The sequence below is a fragment of the Juglans microcarpa x Juglans regia genome, chromosome 3D (assembly GCF_004785595.1).
Source record: "Juglans microcarpa x Juglans regia isolate MS1-56 chromosome 3D, Jm3101_v1.0, whole genome shotgun sequence".
NCBI lineage: Eukaryota > Viridiplantae > Streptophyta > Magnoliopsida > Fagales > Juglandaceae > Juglans > Juglans microcarpa x Juglans regia.
In genome coordinates this window covers 27,541,033-27,557,033 of record NC_054598.1, presented here as the reverse complement: position 1 = coordinate 27,557,033, position 16,001 = coordinate 27,541,033, and the positions used below count along the sequence as shown (strand labels likewise).

The 16,001-nt window shown below is 38.6% G+C and overlaps 1 protein-coding gene across 1 annotated transcript; it reads left to right on the top strand.

Moving 5' to 3' along the window:
* The first annotated feature begins 14,396 nt into the window (after positions 1–14,396).
* LOC121255184 (secreted RxLR effector protein 78-like) lies at positions 14,397–14,978 on the top strand. Its single transcript, XM_041155460.1, has one exon. The coding sequence runs from the start codon at positions 14,397–14,399 to the stop codon at positions 14,976–14,978; it is 582 nt and encodes a 193-aa protein (XP_041011394.1).
* The last annotated feature ends 1,023 nt before the right edge of the window (positions 14,979–16,001 follow it).

The window sequence follows — 16,001 nt, the reverse complement described above, 5'->3', positions numbered from 1 at the left end:
CTTACCCTCGGCCAATATTGCCACCTCCTATCCTGGTCGAGGTCACCGTGGTTCACCTTCAAATAGAGGTGCTCATCACTATGGCAATTGGTCTAGAGGCAGAGGATGTGGATTCCAAAACTACCCACCTCACCAAATGTCACACTCAAATAGACCTCCATGTCAAATCTGCTCCAAAATTGGCCATACAGCTACCACTTGTTGGTATAGATTCGACCAACAATTCCAATCTCCCTCCATACCCAATACTCAAGCAAACATAGCTCAATCACACACACCTCCTCCTGCACCCAAATATGATCAAAATTGGTATCTTGACACTGGTGCCACCAATCACATTACCTCAAATCTCAACAATCTTTCCCTCAATGCCGACCTCTACATTGGACCTGATCAAATTCAAGTGGGCAATGGACAAGGTTTGAAAATTTTTCACACTGGCTCTTCTCTTCTTTATTCAGCTTCAAAATCTTTATTTCTCAACAAAATCTTACATGCTCCTAAAATCAAAAAGAACTTATTGTCAGTTTCTCAGTTCACCAAGGATAATAACGTTTATTTTGAATTTCACCCCTCCTTTTTTTGTGTCAAGGATCCATCCTCGGGAGCTATCCTCCTCCAAGGACCGAGTAAAAATGGCCTTTATCCTCTGCATACTCTCGCATCTCCCTCCACCAGTCCAGCATCTTACATTGGCGAAAGAGTTTCGGTTCCACAATGGCATGCACGCCTCGGATTCCCTGCTTTACGCACAGTGAAAGAAATTCTCTCAAAGCATCATCTAGCAGTCACCAATAATAAAAGTTTTCTAGTTTTTCATGCTTGTCAATTAGGAAAAAGTCATAAATTACCTTTTCATTTATCCAATTCTATTTCTTCTACTCCTTTTGAGTTAATATTTATGGATGTATAGGGGCCTTCACCCACCGAGTCTGTTCATGGCAATAAATATGACTTAAGCATCACTGATGATTTTTCTAAATTCATATGGCTATTTCCTATTGATGCAAAATCAAAAGTTGCATATACCTTCATCAATTTCCAAACTCAAATTGAACGCTACTTTGATTGCAAAATCAAAAGTGTACAAACTGATTTTGGAGGTTAGTTTCAAGCTCTAAAATCACATCTCCTCAAATCTGGTATCATTCATCGTCTGTCCTGCCCACACACTCACGAACAAAATGGGTCTGTTGAGCGCCGTCATCGCCACATCGTCAAGACTGGCCTCACCCTAATGGCCACTGCATCTATCCCTCACCAATATTGGGATGATGCTTTCATCACTGCCACCTATCTCATAAATCGCCTCCTTCTCCCATCATTCAACACAAAACTCCATTTGAGCTCCTCTTCAAACAAACTCCAGACTATTCCCTCCTTCGTACCTTCAGGTGCGCCTGTTGGCCCTATCTTCAACCATATAACTCACACAAAATGGATTACTGCTCCGATCTTTGCATCTTTCTTGGCGACAGCCCCAACCATCGAGGATATCATTGCCTACAACAATCATCAGGCCGAATCTTCATCTCAAGGCACGTCGTCTTCAATGAAACCCGATTTCCATTCCAACAAACAAATCCCTCCTCTTTTGATTCACAAACCTCTCCCACAACATTGCCCTCATCTCTCTGTATTTCGCCACCTCAGCCTTCGACAAATGACTTCTCTTTTCCACCAGACCCACCGACTACATCATCAAATGAATCATGCCCTAACTCAAGCCCAAACTCCCAACTTGAGCCCAATCTTGAAAGACAAAACTTACATCCTATGACCACAAGATCCAAAAATAATATACATAAGCCCAAAAGTCTCCCACCTGATATGACTCCCACTCCGCGGGCCTTAATCACAGAGACCCTTGAAATCGAGCCCACTTCCTTCTCCACTGCCTCAAAAAGCCCACATTGGAGACAAGCCATGAATGAAGAATTTTAGTCCTTACTCGATAACAACACATGGGTCTTAGTTCCTCCAAAGCCCAACATAAACCTCGTGGGCTGTAAATGGGTCTATCGGATAAAGAAACGGGTTGATGGGTCCATCGAACGCTACAAAGCCCGTCTCGTTGCTATGATGCTACCTTCAGTCTAGTGGTAAAACCTACGACCATTCGAACTGTTCTCTCTTTTGCAGTGTCACAAAATTGGCCCATTCGACAACTAGATGTCAAAAATGCCTTTTTACATGGAAACCTACAAGAAACTGTTTATATGACCCAACCGCCCGGATTCTCTGATCCATCATGTCCTAATTATGTTTGTCATCTTCACAAATCTCTTTATGGACTCAAATAAGCACCATGGGCTTGGTTCTCAAGACTCAGCAATAAACTGGTAGAAATGGGTTTTACTGCCTCCAAGGCCGACACTTCTTTATTCGTTTACAGGTCAAAACATGCTGTCATCTTTTTACTTATTTATGTTGATGATATCATCATAACTAGACCTCACCATTCTCTTTTACACTCAATCATCACAAGTCTTCAGCAAGATTTCGCCCTAAAAGATATTGGGCCACTTCACTGGGTATTGAGGCCCTACAGGATGATCGTGGACTTTTTCTCTCACAACAAAAATACATTTTTGACCTGCTCAAGAAGACCAATATGCTACATGCAAAACCAGTGAATTCCCCCATGTCCATAACGGCCAACTTATCACTCTTCAAAGGTGATCCTTTCAGTGATCCAACTCTTTATCGCAGCACAGTTGGCTCTCTCCAATATCTCTCATTTACAAGACCTAACCTCACATTTGTTGTCAGTAAAGTGTGCCAGTTCATGCAGCACCCCACGACAGACCACTGGACTGCTATCAAGCGAATTCTTCACTATCTCCGACAAACTATCCACCACGGCATTCTCATCCGCCGCACCTCATCCACAGAAATACCTGCTTTCTCTAACGCCGACTGGGCCGGTTGTCCTGATGATAGAAGATCTGTAAGTGGTTATTGTGTATATCTCGGTTCTAATCTACTATCCTGAAGCTCTCGCAAACAACCAACAGTATCATGCTCAAGTACTAAAGCAGAATATCGTGCGGTTGCCAATGCCACTGCTGAAGTTATGTGGCTTCAATCTCTCCTAACTGAACTCGGCATCTCAAGTCCAATCCCACCTACACTCTGGTGTGACAATGTGGGGGCCACATACCTAACATCCAACCCTATCTATCACTCACGCACCAAGCACATCAAACTGGACGTTCACTTCATGCGTGATTAGGTTGCCCAACGTCAACTCCAAGTTCGGATCATCTCAAGCACAGATCAAATAGCTTATTCATTCACCAAAGCACTCCCCACTGCACGATTCTGCTACCTTCGAGACAATCTCAATGTTCACGAGCTCCCATTGCGGTTGAGGGGGCATAATGGCACAACCGAATCTCAACAACCGGATAAAGTTCAACAAATTGATAAAGATCAAGATCAAAACAAACATGAAGATATAGATAACGTTCACGGAAGCAAATCTGGGAAATAACAAACTCATCTGTAAATTTAAATACTTTCAAATGCTTGTAACATATTTATTTTATCCAGAAACATCTATAAATAAAACCACATGTTATCCTCCTGCAATTAACGAGAGAGGAAACATTTTATCCCGCCTATTTTGTTTTACTCTTTACCATTTTCCTCAAATGATTGTGTAGTTGTTCACTCTCCACCCCTCCTTGCCCCAAACATTCCTACACCAAGATCGCCTAACATCTTTGTGATATCATTTCCATTATCATCACTGTCATCAGAAGCATCCATATTTATGTCATATATGTTGATGTCGTTACTTTCCTCCATTTGATTGGATGGACTGCCAAATCTAACTCTTTTAGGAAATAGTTCACCATGTAAGATCCAAGATGAATATTTATGATCGATTTCATTTATCGCCCAAGTTTTTTTGAGAGACAGTCGACTTTGAATGTAAATACAATGGATAGGAGTTGGATGCTATTGAGAGATAAACTTGGGCGAGACTTTAAGGAGTATGCACAGGAGGTGAAGTTTTTCATAGAATTTTCTCGTGCGAGTGTTCACAACTATCAAAATCACAAATTAATATCATGGGGTGAAGTTTTTTATTGTTTCTTATAAAAAAAAAAAAGAAAAACTATCAATATAAAAAATTAACCAATTTATTTCACAAACAAACAATATAACGAACATTATCACAAATCACCATATTATCCATCCCCAAATTACAATAACATATTAACAACAATAACAATATTACACTAAATAATTAACAAATCACACATTAATAACATATCAAACTTTCTTAAGAACATTTCATACATTAATAACAATTAAAACTTTCTTATTCATCCGCAAATTAAATTAATCCTAATTTTCACAAGTAGTCCCTAAAATTGAAAAATATCAATCATAAAATACATAACTCTAACTATTTTCACAATTCAAACAATATATATAAATACATCAATACCCAAATACATTGCACTAATTTTTACCCAAATTCATCAATACTCAAATACTATATTGTTCATCCCAAAATGGGTAATAAAACTTACCTCAAGTTTGCACAATCCAATAAACAATACGAATCACCAATACTTACATGTACATAAATCTTTATGAGAAAAATCATAAATCAAATCCAATAAACAACTACATATAAATTCAAAATACAACAAAATAATAATAATAATAATAACCACAAAAAACAATCCTTACCTCTCTCTCTAGAACCTCTCCTCTTAATCTGTGGTCACTGCCCTCTCTCTCTTTGCAGTACTCCAGGACCGAATGAAGGAAATGAGCAACCCGCGTGAAATAGGACTAAAAGTATAGGTTTTCAAGTCTGTAATGTACCGTTCGAACTCGAAAATTTCACAATGGCGCCTAAATTCCGCAGATTTTCATTTAGCCTTTAACCGTTCGAACGGGGAAATTAAGAATATTCCCCAATATCTTCCTTTAATGAAGATAGATAAGGAATTCACTATCTATTTCGTATGCCACATATACGTATACATTCGAATGGATGAATATTCCATTTGAATGGATGTATATTCCATAGATTTGGCGTCAAATTTCCCTCCAAACACATTTTACAAGACAATTTCGTTCTATCAAAGTTTGATGCACTTCACTAACTCTTCAGACAAGAACCCTATCCATTCGAACATATATATTATACCATATAATATAAATAATACTAATATACTATATATATATATATAGTATATACAATTATATCCTATATATATACTATATAAATACTATATTATACTATACTCAGTGTATATACTAACACTACACTAATAATATACTAATACTATACTATACTTAGTGCACATACTAACACTATACTACTTAGTATATATACTAACACTATACTAATACAATCCATTAAACAAGTCTTCAAATTGGAACAACTAATATAGTCTTCTATATATATACTATACATATATATACTAGTATGTATACTATTATATATACTAGTATTATATGTATAATATATAATATTCACCATACACTAGTATATATAATATATTATACACCATATACCATATATAATATTCATATTAGTATTATATGTACAATATAGATATTACCCCATTCAAACTACAATCTTGTCTAATCGAACAAAACTATTCAATTCAAATATCTAGTTTGAATATTAAAAGGTAGAAAATCAGAAACAAAAACCCTGTTCGAACTCTGCAATTCGTGCTCGCCGTCACTGCCACGAACTCTGGTGTTGAAAGCCCTATCTTCTAAGAGGTATGCCCTTTATCCCCATAGCTGTGTAATTTTTTTTGAACATATGGATGAGTTCTGTGAAGGGTCAATTTTCGAATCAATCCGACCCCATTTTGGTGTTTTCTGGCTGTCGCCGCACACGGCTCTTAATCGGTTGGGCTTCACTCCTTAATCATTTATACCGATTTAAACCAAGGATTCTCAAGATTCATCTTTTTTTCACGTTCGGCGCTAAGTTGACTCAGCCATAGATGTTTGGCAAGTTTGTGTTCTTACGGCTTCAAGGCCATTCAAAAACTTAATTGCCAAACTGTAATTGTAGTGTTCGAATATGATAGTACCCATTTGAACACTTATGATTTACATTAAGAAGTGTTCGAACTGATATAATTTATGTTCAAACTTATATGTCCTTTTGGCCAAACAGTCAAGATTTAGTACTGTTGGGCCAAAATATTTCTGTTCGAACATATAATGTTCCTGTTCGAACGGTACTCTAGACCAATCAAACATATGTGTGTTTAGTTTGAAAGGTGTGGTTAGCTTTCATATTGTAATTATGGTTAGTTCGAACGGGTTGTTTCTATTCAATTCCAACATATTTCTTTACTATAATATAATTATAATTTTACTAATATTTTATTTATATTCGTTGTAGTTTTATAATCAATAGTGAACTAATGGCAACTACGGGAAGAAAACGTGTGAGAAAAGCCAGCCAACCTAGCGGAGAAGCTAATGCTTAACCGCGAAGGCTGATATTGGTTGAGCGGGAGATCATTCTAGATGACTTTCATGATATTGCGTGGGATGGATAGAGCATATACTTCATCATCATCGACCGGGGATGTGCACGGATCTGTCAACAAATGGGTGTTGACTATCTGGACATGGTCAGTGAGTTCTACCGTACCATGGTGAGATGGAGGTTGATGCAGAGACATTCACCTCTACCATTTGGGAAGGGAGTATTACTATCTCACCCTCTATTATTTCTGATTTTCTTGGTATCCCGTGAGTGATTGGCGTATACCCTGCACCAGCTACGCTGAATGTAGGGACAGATGGTGAAGGTGATAGTGAGGACGAGGATCCAGCAGATGATGGTCTCACAGATGATGAGATTCATTAGATGGTGCTGGAAGCTTTGGCTCCTCCATATGATGGCAACAGGTCATCAGGCAGGTAGACTGTACTACATTTTAATTGTTTCCAGTAACGTCAATCATAGGAAACACAAGACAGATTTTGGCATCGAGCGAGCTAGATTTATTTACAACTAGCTCGAGGAGAGCAGATTGATCTACCTTTATATTTCTTCATCTGCATTCAATTTATGTCATGCTATTCTAGTGGATGTAGTCTATCATTTGCACTGATGATCTCTACCCTCCTAGTCCAATTGAGGGTTAATGCGCAAATGAACTAGAGGAGGCAGCCCCAGATAGGGCCCCTTAACAAGATGACATTCCGCAGGAGTGAGGGCCACTTGTGGAAGACTCGAGCTAATATTCCAACAGCACAAGATAGTGGCACGATGAGTGTTCTTGCCTAGAAGAATACCATATCCACTGCTGCTACGTCTGTCATCAGGATTGCCTACCCAATCGGAATCACAGTATGCATTTAATTCAATAGTTGAGGGTGTGTAATAAAGACCAAAATCTACTATCCCTTTTAGATATCTTAGAACACGTTTGAGAGCTATCCAGTGGCTTCACGTGGGCTATGCATAAACTGGCATAATTGGTTCATGATATAGGAAATATCAGGTCTAGAAATTGTGCAATATTGAAGTGCTCCAACAATAATTATGTATTTACTAGGATCTGTAAGTAGTGAGCCATCTTGAGATGCTAATTTCTTGCCAGATATTGTTGGAGAGGACAATGGTTTTGTTCCAGACATATCTATTTTATGCAAGAGATCAGTTATATACTTGCATTGACGCAAGTGAAGACCATTTGAATCACGACATGCTTGAACTCCTGAGAAATAACTCAAATTGCCAAGATCTTTGAGCTAAAATTGAGTTCCAAGTTGTTCAATAAATTGAGTAATAGCCTACATACTCGATCCTATCACGATAATAACATCTACATAGATAAGAACAAATATTTGTAAGCCACCCTAGCCATAAATAAATAGAGATGAGTCAAATGAAAACTCAAGAAAACCATATTCAATTAGCTGCTGTGAGAGTCTTCGAATCCATGCTTTCGGAGCTTGTTTTAGCCCATAGAGAGATTTATATAACCTGCAGAAAAAATTAGGTTTAGACTTATCAATAAATCACTTTGGTTGCTCCATGAATACCTCCTCACCCAATATGCCATGTAAGAATGCATTAGAGACATCCAGCTGATGAATAGGCCTGTGAAAATTCACAACTAGTGCCAGAATTAAACGAATAGAATAGGGTTTAATTACTGGTGAAAATGTCTCATGATAATCCACTCCATCACGTTAATCAAATCCTTTGGCAACCAAGCATGCCTTATACCTCTCTATGCTGCCATCCAGCTTCCTCTTTACTTTGTATACTTTGTTATGAACCACAGGTTTTTGAGGTGGTCTAGGACATGAGGACTATGTCCTATTGGCCATTAATGCATCAAACTCACGCCCCATAGCATCCCGCCATTCAGAGATAGGCACAGCCTACGTAAAGCAACTTGGTTCTTGTTCATGATAAATAGACAACACACAAAGAGGATCTTTAGTAGAATAAAATGTTTTGAAACCAGGGAACTATTTGGGCTTAGGTTTTCCAATTTGTGATCTTGTGACTATCTTTTGGACTGTCTGTTGTGGAGGCAAGGTTATAGGTTCAGTAGGAGCACTTTGAGATAGAGGTTGTGAACGACACTCAGTAGCAGAATTTTGAAAGGGAGCAGGAACTGCAGATGGTGAATTAGTAGTAGGAACTGTAGATGGTGAATTAGCAATGTATGTTATACTAATGTTAGGCTGAGTATTTTGAATAGGTAAGGAATCGTCATTTTTTGAAGAATGAGATAAAGGCTGTGGCTGCACAAGATTTTCAGTACATATTGGCAACTAAATAGAAGTTGGTAATTGAAATTCAGAAACCTTACCAAAAAGCATAGAATCATTCTTGGTTCAAGAGTTTGAAACCATATCAGCTGCTGGAAAAGAGTTCTCATCAAAGATAACATTGCGAGAAATGTAAACTCTACCATTGTTTAAGTCCAGACATCTATATCCTTTTTGTTGTCCTTTGTATCCAAGAAAAACACATTTTTACTTTTAAAACAAAGTTTATGTTTTTCATATGGCGAGATTAATGGATAACAACTACACCAAAAAATGCACAGGTCACTATACCTATGGACTGATTTATGCAGCATATAAAAAGGAGATAGGTTGCTTAAAACTTTTGTTGGAAGTTTGTCAATTAAATAAACCGAGGTGAGGAAGGAATCAGCCCAATAAGTTGTTGGTAGATGTGATTTTGCAAGAAGAGTTAATCCCTTTTCTCTGATGTGTCTATGTTTTCTCTCTGCAACACCATTTTGTGGAGAAGAATATGGAAAAATTAGGCGATGATAAATGTCATGTGTGCTTAAAAATTGTTTAAACTCATTAGAGAGAAATTCACCGCCATTGTCTGTTTGAAATTGCCTAATCTTACAAGAAAATAAATTTTCAACAAGAGCTTTATATTTCTTGAAAGCTTCAAATACATCAAATTTATGAGCCATGGAATATAACCCTATAAAACACAAAACATCAGAATGTACAAGAGACACCCAAACATCAGAATGTACAAGAGCTAATGGACCTTGTGTTTGACGTGTTGAATTGTTATATGGAATCTGTTTGACTTTTCGTAAAGGAAAAGATTCACAAAATGTAGACTTACCAAAGGACTCAGTACTAGGTAGATAACCAGATTGAAACAAATTATTTAAGATAAGCTTAGAGGGGTGGCCTAGACGACTATGCCATTTATTTTTTATTGTCTTAGTTCCTAACTTTGTTGCAAAGTAATGCATGGTATTGGAGAAGCTCTTGTTTCCAACAAGAGGATATAAACCATTCTCAACCCGACCTTGGAATAGAATTTTGTTGGTCTGATTCTGTTTCATAAAGAAATTACAACCAGTGAATATAAAATAGCAATTATTATCTGGGCAGAAGTTGTTGATGGATAGAAGATTGACAGATGCATCAGGACAATGTAAAATATTTTTCATTTGAAAGGATTGGTTATCGACTAGAAAGGAAGTGTGTCCAGTATTTTCAACTGATAAACATGTCCCATTGCCAACTATGATCATGTCTGTTCCTTCAAATGACTGCAAATGACAGCTGCCATGGCCGCAAGTTTAGCATGAGGAATCCGACCTTGATATGCATAATTGAACCTCTAATAGCAGTCTAGTGTAATGTGATTTATTTTGCCACAAATTTGGCAAGTAAGCCTATTGGAAGAAGTACCTTGTGGGCGAGGATTATTCTGTTGTATAGAATTGGATCCACAAGGATTGAATGTAGCAGGAGCTAGATTTTGTCTGAAATTAGTATTCAGACCTAGCTTTTGTGTTTTCTTGGTAAAGGTTGGCACTTTTGATTTCTTGGTAGCAAAATCATAGTGAGTGTCTGAAGAATTTTGATGCTATTTTTCGAGCAGTGCCTCAAAACTGAGTAATTCAGCTTGAAAATCTTCCAAGGAAAGAGCAGTATCTTGTGTGGAAAAAGTATAGGAGGTAATAAAGGGGGTAAAGCTTACCTTAAGACCTCCTAGTAACTGAATACGGTCTTGATCATCCATTGGCTTGCTAGATGCAGCTAGTTGATTAGCGAGACAAGTAGGTTTGAATAGTGAGATAAGAATTTTTGGTTTTAGATGAAAGTTTAAAATATTATTTTTAATATTATTATTGTTTTGGGATTTGAAAAAGTTGAATTGTTTATTATATTTTGTTTGAAAATTTAAAAAAGTTGTAATGATGAGATGAGATGAGATAAGAAATATTAGTTTTATCAATATAAGTATTACAATTTTTATTACCTTGAGAGAGTGTTTGAATTTGTCTCTTAAGTAATGCAATCCATGATCGTGAGGTTGACGCAAAGCGGGTCTGTAGAGAATCCAAGGCCTACTTGGCAGTCTTAATTCCATAAAGAGAAGTAACAAACTTCTTTGAGATGGAAGTTAGTATTCAACTTTTAACACAATTGTCCTTCTGGAACCATATTGCATAAGCTGAATTTGGTGCATCCTGAAAGGTTTCTTCAAGAGCTTTAATTGTGCCTTCAATATAACCAACAAGATCATGGCTATGTTATGAACCTGATGTAGAATGGTGACATCGGGAAAAAGGAAGAAACATGTCATTTTATATTTTAGTTAAGCTTTGCATTTGATTAAGTTGTGCGTTTTGTTTATTTCCTTTTATTATGCATTTTATTGCCTGTCAGATAGGTAGTGTTCCAAGTGATGCATGATATGATATTTCTATCTATGACATTCTAGAATTAAATCATGCATTCTTCTTGTCCCAATCAGAAGGTTTTCTAAATGCTCTTATTTCATGCCTAAGTAAAATAAGTCAATTAATGATTAGGAATTGATCCCAAATCCAACCTCCTCCACTATGGGGGTTCTCTCCCTGGTTTAGTCTAGGTTATATCTCTCTGGTTTTATTGATAGGCAGCTTAACGAGGTGGAAAGCTAAGGTTACTATGGCCATGGATGAAGGTTTGGAAATTTTGTACAACAGATTCTCACTTTCGGAGAAGGAAAATGAGGAGATACTAGTGGAGACGGAGGTGCTGGAGGAAACCATCACGGGGAGAGAGATGTTTGATTATTTCTGTCCTTACTGATCACCATTATAATAAATAAGCATTCAAGCAAACAATGCGTAAGGTTTGGAGACCATTCAAGAGCATTTCTTTTCGAAACTTGGGACCAACACTGGTTCTGGTAGAGTTTGAGGACAGTAAGGACTGGGATAGAATTCGTAGGGAGGACCCGTGGTCTTTTGACAAGAACCTGGTCCTAATGAAGGAACTAGAAGGCAATTTACAGGTAGCCCAGATTAAACTTTTTGAAGCCTCTTTTTGGATTCAGCTATATGACCTCCCACTACAAGCTATGAACGAGAAAGTGGGACGTCTTATTAGGGAAGCCATTGGAGTAGTAGAGGAGGTGGATGCTGAGGAGGGCAAAGCGGCTTGGGGTGAATATTTACGCATCAAAGTAAGGCTATATGATACCAAGCCATTGATGCGCGGAAAGAAAGTTAACCTGGGAAACCTTGGGTCTTGCTGGATTAGGTTTGTTTACAAACGCCTACCAAATTTTTGCTATGCATGTGGCGTCCTTGGTCATGGCCACAGAGATTGTACATTATGGAAGACGAGGGATGACCATAATGAAGAGTCGGGGCTACCCTTTGGCCAGTGGATGCGAGTTGGAGATACCTATGGAAGATGGGGGGACCAAAGGACAAAACAATCAACGGGCACACGATGCCCCTCTCCGATGATAGAATCACTGCTGACGGGGGCAGCACAATCCATGTCGATGGTATGTGTAGTCAACGAAGACAGTCTGGTTGCTCCTCAAGATGTCTGCCCTGAGTGGTCGCCGACACTAGGTGCATATGCCTTTCACCAAAATAAGGTACCAAGCAATCTGGGAGATCCAAAAGTCTCCCTGACTCTTTCCTCAGTTATGACACATGTAGAGGTGGGAAGATGGGGTACGAGTAGACAACAACCTGCTAAACTAGAGCTAGTGTCTGCAGTTGGTAAACTGCAAGCGGTTACACAAAAAGGGAAAGAGTCAACTGATACGCCCATAAATGGCCTTTCGAAATACGTGAATGATATGGCCCATGTGGAGAGCCCCATAGCCCAATCAAAAGCCCAACTCATGAGACCACGAGGCAGGAGGGGTCTACGGAATACTCCATTAACCAAGTTGTCAAGTTAGAATAGAGGAGTTTCACGAGGGGGGTGTATGTCTCTGAGCTTCAGCGCTACAAAAATCAATGAGATATTGGCGTAGGCTAGTTAGCAGCCCCGCCGGGTGCCATGAGGATATTAGGTTGGAACTCCCGAGGGCTTGGGAACCCTCGGGGGGTTCGAGCCTTCCGAGACCTAATTAGGAAGGAAGTTCTCGATCATGTTTTCATACAAGAGACTAAGTTGCTAGCAAGTAGAATGCAAAGGCTAAAGTTTACATTGGGCTTTAGCTGCTGTTTAGCAGTGGACTGCGAAGGTTGTAATGGAGGGTTAGCCCTGTTATGGCACAATGAGATGACTCTTTCTATTACAAGTTTTTCAAAGCACCATATTAGTGCCTGTATTATGGAGGAAGGGGGAACTAGAAAATGGTCCGTAACTGGGGTGTATGGTTACCTAGAACCAGCTCGAAGGGAAGAGACCTGGAGATTGCTAAAGTCACTAAAGGAAGCTAAAGAAGGAGCGGCCTAGTTGGTACTGGGAGACTTCAACAAAATTCTGCACAGAAAGGAAAAAGTGGGAGGGAGAGAAAGGCCAGAGTGGCAGATATCTGCCTTCAGAAATATGATGGATGAATGTCAACTTAGAGATCTAGGCTTTGAAGGGATTCCATATACTTGGTGTAATAGAAGGGGTCCCCATGATAGAGTGTGTGAGAGACTGGACCAAGGGTTGGCAAATTGGATATGGTGTAATAAATTCCCTTCTGCTAGAATTATTCATGGGACAACAGCCTATTCTGCCCACGTCTCACTCATTTTGCACCTTTATGGGAGCCCCCAGCCGAAGAGAAGCAGATGACTCTTCAGGTTCGAAGCCATGTGGACGGAGTCTGAGGAGTGTGAAAAGATTATAACAGATACGTGGAAGGAAGCAACCACTGAGATGGATCTCAGTTCCCTGCTGAACAAAATTGACAGATGCAGTAGGAGTCTAAAAGTTTCGAATCACAAGACCTTTGGGAACATACACAACAATATTCATCAGGCTAGAGAGAAAGTTAAGACGCTACAAATAGATGATCCCACTGGGATTCGACTTGAGGAACAAACAACAGCTAGAGCAACCCTCCAGTGTTGGTTGGAGAAGGAGGAGATAATGTGGGTCAGAGATCTAAGTCCCTATGGCTGGGAGAGGGGGACCAAAATACGAAGTTTTTTCACCACAAAGCCTTACAAAGGAAAAGGAAAAGTAGGATTGAGGGAGTGATTGACGATGCAAGAGTATGGCAAGTGGGGGAAAGAAGAGACAACATAATTCTTGGGCACTTTCAGCACATCTATACAACATCTACACATCAAGGAATTATAGACAAAGGCTTGTTCTGCTTGGATGGTTTAGAAGGTTGGGTGAGCGAGGATATGAACCAGATGCTGACTCAGGAGTTCAAGGGGGAGGAAGTTGAGAGAGCACTTAAACAAATGCACCCTACCAAAGCACCTGGCCCGGATGGTATATCACCCATTTTCTTTCAGAAATACTAGAAAATAGTTGGAAGGTCTGTTACTACGGCTGTCTTACTTGCATTGAACTCTGGTATGTTTCCTAGCTCTCTTAACCACACCTATGTCACATTAATCCCTAAGAAGAAAAAACAAGTGAGGGTGGCTGACTATCATCCTATAAGCCTCTGCAATGTGACCTATAAGTTGATGGCAAAGGTTCTTGCTAACGGGCTGAAAATTATCCTCCCATATATTATATCAGATTCTCAAAGTGCTTTTGTACCAAAGAGGCAAATCATTGATAATGTCCTACTGGCTCATGTGGTTGTGCAGTTTTTAAAAAAGAAGAGAGCGGGCAAAACTGGCTTTATGTCCATTAAACTAGATATGAGCAAAGCATATGATAGATTAGAATGGGATTTTCTTGTACAAATCATGTACAAGCTGGGCTTCAATACTAAATGGATTAATTTGGTCATGAGGTGTGTCAAAACTGTATCCTATTCGATTCTTATCAATGGGGATCCAAAAGGACCTATCTTCCCCATGAGAGGTCTCCGACAAGGTGATCACTTGTCACCTTACCTCTTCTTACTAAGCACTGAGAGTCTAATTTCTTTATTACACAGCGCCAAGCAAAGCCATTTGATAACTGGTGTTAAGATATGTAGAGGAGCTCCACGCTTAAACCATCTCCTATTTGCAGATGATAGCCTTGGCTTCTGTAAAGCCACACAGCAGGAGAATGAGAATGTCCATAATCTACTTGAGAAGTATGAACATGCATAAGGCCAAAAAGTAAACCGAGACAAAACTGCTATATTCTTTAGCAAAAATGTAAGTGTTGCACAACGAAGGGATATCAAAGCTTATTGGGGTGTGCAAGGGAACTCCCAAAATGAGAAGTACCAAAATTAATCATGCGCAAAATATGAAATCAGTAAAAAGGAAAATACTTAAGCCCAATTAGGAGTTAGGAAATTAAGGCATCGAATATTGTAGTAAAGAATGAAGAATCGAAACTTGGGCATGGTGGATAATTTGAGTCAAAAAAATATTCGTCACTGAGTCGTCTCAAAAAGCTCATCTCAAAAGGTTTTTTGGGACGAAATTGGGTAGAACCAGTTATAGGCGTTTGAATGCAAAATTTTATATGAGATGAAACATTTTCATCCAAAAAACCCATTCGAATGGAAATCCTTCCGTTCAAACGAACCTTTCTAGTTCAAACAGTACAGAAACTTGATTCGAACGACCGAATAGATTTGATCTTGTTCGAACGGACATAGTGTTCAAATAGACTGGAAGACCCAATCGTTCCAACAGAAAAATTGTTATTCAAACACAACTAATATGAACGATTGTTGCTAGTTCGAATATAAAATGATTGTTCAAACGGGAGTCCGTTCAAACGCTAGGTTTTGCAGTTCAATCTCGATGCCATGGACACAATCAGAAGTTCAGTATTGCAACAGATGTGCGTCAAAATTCATTCCAAGTAATGCCACCCAATGAATGGGACAAGGTTTCTTATCAGATAATTTCGCTACTTTCTTTTTTATATAGTATACGATAGATATATTAAACATATAGACATAATATTTTTTTTATTTTTTTAGCAACAGAGTATTGAGAACAAAGTAAATAGATCAAATTTAACTATACACCATCATGCGGGTTCTCGATCTTTTTATCGTTTATCTAAAAAAAATGGTAACGTTATTCTAATCTCCGTTAAATATTAACATAAATACTTTTTTGATTTAAATTTTAATAGAGATTTCCCTTTTGCAACAAGAAGAAAGTCCTGCT

Bases quoted from the DNA above. Each gene is read 5' to 3' on its own strand.
- LOC121255184 (XM_041155460.1), top strand. From the start codon at position 14,397: ATGGCAAAGGTTCTTGCTAACGGGCTGAAAATTATCCTCCCATATATT.